Source organism: Schistosoma mansoni, assembly GCF_000237925.1.
Source record: "Schistosoma mansoni, WGS project CABG00000000 data, supercontig 0049, strain Puerto Rico, whole genome shotgun sequence".
In the NCBI taxonomy this organism is placed as follows: domain Eukaryota; kingdom Metazoa; phylum Platyhelminthes; class Trematoda; order Strigeidida; family Schistosomatidae; genus Schistosoma; species Schistosoma mansoni.
This window is the reverse complement of record NW_017386028.1, coordinates 1,483,601-1,488,437: the sequence shown is the minus strand read 5'-3', so window position 1 is coordinate 1,488,437 and position 4,837 is coordinate 1,483,601. Positions and strand designations below refer to the sequence as shown.

At 34.3% G+C, this 4,837-nt stretch overlaps 1 protein-coding gene across 1 annotated transcript in view; it reads left to right on the top strand.

The window, feature by feature from the left end:
- Positions 1–528: 528 nt before the first annotated feature.
- The window catches only part of Smp_149600 (histone H4, putative), a gene marked incomplete at both ends in the record, with an annotated part of 5,639 nt that continues 1,330 nt past the window's right edge, over positions 529–4,837 (top strand). Inside the window, 2 exons of the mRNA XM_018790623.1 lie at positions 529–657; positions 3,161–3,358. Coding sequence (XP_018646136.1) covers positions 529–657; positions 3,161–3,358 — 327 coding nt within the window. The remainder of the gene's footprint in view (positions 658–3,160; positions 3,359–4,837) is intronic.

The following is a 4,837-nucleotide window of genomic DNA, read 5'->3' as shown; positions in this document are numbered from 1 at the left end:
GAAAGGTACTGGGTTCGAGTCCCAGAGTGAACATCAACTCTGAGATGCAGGTACATCCAGCTGACGAGTCCCAAATAGGACGAAACGCGCATTCTGGATTCCACTGTTATCCACTATCCATCTTTGCTTATAATGCTTGTGAATTTAGGTTATATCGAGGCAATAAGCACAGTATGCACATATGCCAATTAGAGACTGATCAGTTGCAGTCCTAAAAACATCGATGGGAAGATTCAAACAAACAATACTAAGTGAATTTAGTATTCCAAATAATTTGACATGTTCTGGGCGCCATACAATAATGATGATTTGCTGCTCCTTTTTTATGATGTAAAAAAATAATCACACATTTTCGAACTTCCCATAAAAACTTTGAAGCGGTTTTCTCAATTCTAATTGTCTGGACTCATATCATAATACGTTATTCTAAATTATAGAAAAGATATTTTATTTAAACAACTTAGTTACATATATTAAGTTAAACTATTCATTTTCATTTCGCATAACTATTATTTCTTATAAATACAGGTAACAGTACAAATTCGTGTTGTATTTTTAAAAATTGGTGAAATTGATACACTGAAAGAAATCTATCACGCTGATGCGTTTATTCAAGCTAAATGGAGAGAACCTCGTTTAGATGGTAAAACAGATGAAGTAAGTAAAATTCATAAGCATCAAAGAAATACATTTAAGTATTTTTATTTTGTATTTACATTTCAAGTACATCTATATTTTTCGTAGTTGAAAGCAAGAGCCAATTGAAGCTAGACCTCGCCTCGCGAGATCCGAACCCAGGACCTACCAGTCTCGCACCAGAGCACTTAACCGATAGACCACTGAGCCGTCATCCGATGGTGTTAATGTCTAACTTCAACCAATCCATGAAGTATGAGTAACCGTTCACCAATTGTCTTCAGTGAGTTCCTATCTTACAACAGACGTGGTTTGAACTCCACCGGTCATTGCGCAATGCTGAGGAGTCCTGCAATAGGACGAAACGGCATCCAGTACTTCCACGTTTTCCATGGTGGTCTAGCTTCAATTGACTCTTGCTTTCAGCTATGAAAAATACTAAATCTCCACAAAACCCCTTCTGACATTTATATTTCACGAACTAGACTATAATCTAATGTCTATATATACACATATACTATGAATTCATGAATTAGGAAAGAATATTTCTTCGATAGTGTAAATTGTCAATACAGAATGGATACAAACTTTTGTTGGAAAAAAGTTACATTGTACAAACTTACTCAATACTAAAAGTAATCTTTGTATTTAGGATAAAAATAGATTTCATGTCCATTTTGTTTCTTTTTTAAATGTTTCAAATACAAACGATATATTACGTCATTTTATTACATAAGAAAAGACTAGCTCATTGTTATTTAATGTAATGTATGCATGGTACAACAAAGACTTTTATTACTAGGTTATGTAATATGTATCCATGTATTTAATTTTAAATATTATTTGCATTCAGTACATTCATATTACACTATTTATAGAACTGGAGCTTTCAGTCATATCATTGGTTGTTTTGTCGAGATGAATAATTTGTTCTCTGCTCATGTGAATCATTTTCAGCTTAGCTTATTATACAAACTACACAGCGAAGTCGTGAATGGAGGACAACTGACAGACGCATTTCAAGCAAGGACCGGTGTCAGATAAGACTGCTTACTCTCTCCCTTTCTCTATGTTCTGGTGGTTGACTAGATTATGAACACCTGCACATCTGACGGAAAGCATGGAATACAATGGACAGGTTAGATGCAACCAGACGATTTGGACTTCACAGATGACATGGCTTTTCTATCTCATACATGCCAACAAATGCAGGTCACGACAAATAGTGTAGCAGAAACCTCTGCATCAGTGGGCCTCAACATATATAATGGAAAAAGCAACACCCTCAAATACAACACACAGAAAACTAATCCAACACATTTGACGGAGAAGCTCTTAATCAGGTGGAAACTTTCACGTACCTGGACAGTATCAACGATGAACAAGGAGGATCTGATGTAGACGGAAAAGCAAGGATAGACAAAGCAGAGTTACTAAGCTCAACAGTTCAAGATCTCTAACTCAAAACAACTGTCTGAAAGATAACATCAAATTCAGAATTTTCAATACAAACGTTATGACAGTTAGTTCTACCATACGGAGCCAATACTTGGAGAACTACTACAACCATCATCAAACTGGTACAAGTATTTATGGACAATTGTCTACGTAAGATACTTAATGTCCCTTGAGCAGATACCATCAACAACAGCCTACTGTGGGAGAGAAAAAATCAGCTTCCATCTAAGGAAGAAATTAAGAAAAGACGATGGGATTAGATAGGACGTACACTGGGGAGATCATCAAACTGCATCACGAGGTAAGCGCTAACGTGGAATCGTAAACGAAAACGAAAAAGTGGAAGGCCAAATAGCGCACTACGTCGGAAATCGGAAACAGACTTGGAAAGCATGAATAGCACTTGGAAACAACTGCAAAAGATTATCCACGACAAAGTTGGATGGAGAATGTTGGTGGGTAGCCTATTATCTTCCATGGGGGGTAACAAGCATAATAAAGTTTGTAAGTTGTTATGCAACAAAAGACACCTGAGATGGTGGGGAAGATTTGTGGCTCAGGTGGATGATTTTGATGGAGCTTTGTTCTCTGAGTTGGATGGTTTGGTCGTGGGGCTTTCATCCTTCTGAATGACATCATCAGCACAAACTTAGAGTAGAAGTGAAGTGTTTGTACCGATGATGTCGTTCAGAAGGAGGATGAAAGCTCCACGACCAAACTATCTAGCTCAGAGAACAAAACTCCGTCAAAAAAAGACACCTACTAGCTAACAATTGGATCGAAAAAAGTAAATAATTTCGTTCAAATTGTTATGGGTAACATTAATAGTTTATTTTCATAGTTTAATGATAATTTCCTATTGATCAAATTAAAGTAAACCATTAAGGTTAAACAATTTGGCAAATTCATCTAACTGGCACAATCCATTATAAATATTGATCTACTATTTTTGTTACGTTAACCTGTACAATATTGAACAATTATTTATGGGAAATATATTTATATAACTGTGATTAAAACCTAAAAAAACACAACTGAACTGTTCAACACAAACTTTATGTTTCAGTGTCTTCGTAAAATAGATTTACAACGCTGTTGGAATCCTCTTATACTTATTGATAATATACTAAGTGAATCTAAAGAACAACATTGGATCATAACAGAAAGAAATGAAAATGATGAAATTTTCATTGTTGAACGTCGTCGTTTGAGAGGGGTGTTTTTGGAGACATTAGAATTAAATGATTTTCCATTGGATGTTCAAGTAAGTCAACTTTAATTGATAATAATAGCTATTTTGAGTCAAGCTAATATATTCGAAATTTAATCAAATTCCAATTAGATATATTAAACTATAAACTATACTACTCATAAGCATATTTGTTTCATGATATACGAAGTTACGTTGTAGTGTGGTCTTCTTATATCCATATAAGTAGTATATGACGATGTTCAGACATAAAATGTATTTTGGCAGAAGACCGATAAGGAAAGAACAGGAATGAAGCGCAATTGGTGTCAAAATGCATGAACAATGGAAATAGAGAAGATGAAATGATATTTACAGAAGGATCAGTGAAGATTGAGACAATTCACTAATAGTTTGCAAATTAACTGTTCATTGTATGCTTATCAGAATTTAGTGAGATAGTCTGTAACTTTTACTTAAATACATTCGATTGTCCCCAACCGGTGTTTTGTTCACAACAACGTTAAATAAGTGAGTAGAACCAGCTGAACCAACTGAGGTGCATATTAATGGAGCTGGATGAAGTTGGAGCAAATGTATTTTGGGAAAATGAATGATATCAATAAGAGAGTATGGAATATCTAGAATGAATTTGTAAAAATCTATTTTCTCCAACGATTATGTTATTCAGTCTTTGACATTTCAATAAGTTTCCTTTTCTTAGTTCTTGATCAATCCTTGTAATAAATATTGAGTGGTTATCAGTTAAATGTTATCAGTTTAGGAATCGACATTTGAATAATGTACATTCATTTCGATGTATATTACCAGCAACCACAATGTCTCTGATTGTGCGCTTTCCTAACTTGTACAGCCAAAGGACCTGAACTTTTCAGAAATACACCTGAATTGGTTGTGCAACTTAATTGATCTAATGATCTGTTAAAACAAACAAGGAAACAGATAACTTGTTGAAATATCTAGATGGCAGGAACAGGTAATCTAGATATTCAATCAGGCTGCCTGTAAATTATATCCCTTAATAAGTATATTATGTGATAAAACAGTTGGAGTAGAATTTTCAGAGTGAAATTTTTTTGTATGACCTAATATAAGCCAGTAAACAATGAGAATAATAAAAGTTTCACTAACAAGCATTTGTATAGGAAACAAGGACTGCCTTTTTTCAGTTACATAACTTGTGGTAGTTTGATAACAATCTAGTAGATACCTGGTATGTTTAACCTCAGGTTAAAGTTTTCATTCGCATTTCAGATGAAACTTTGGTGAACTCTGTTTATCGACTTGGTTTGCTTGTTCAAATATGTATATTGTTGTTAGCAAAATATGAATGCGTGTCTCTGTTGGTTTCATTGACGTATATATATACTTATCATTTTTCACTAGATTATAGCTTGATGTCGTTTATTATTTTATTGAGCGTGTAAAATCACTGTAACTCCTGATCTCCTAAGAACTGAGATCTCAAATTAATATCTTTCTTCATAGTTGAAATGAGTCAATTGAAGCTAGACCACCATGGAAAACCTGGAA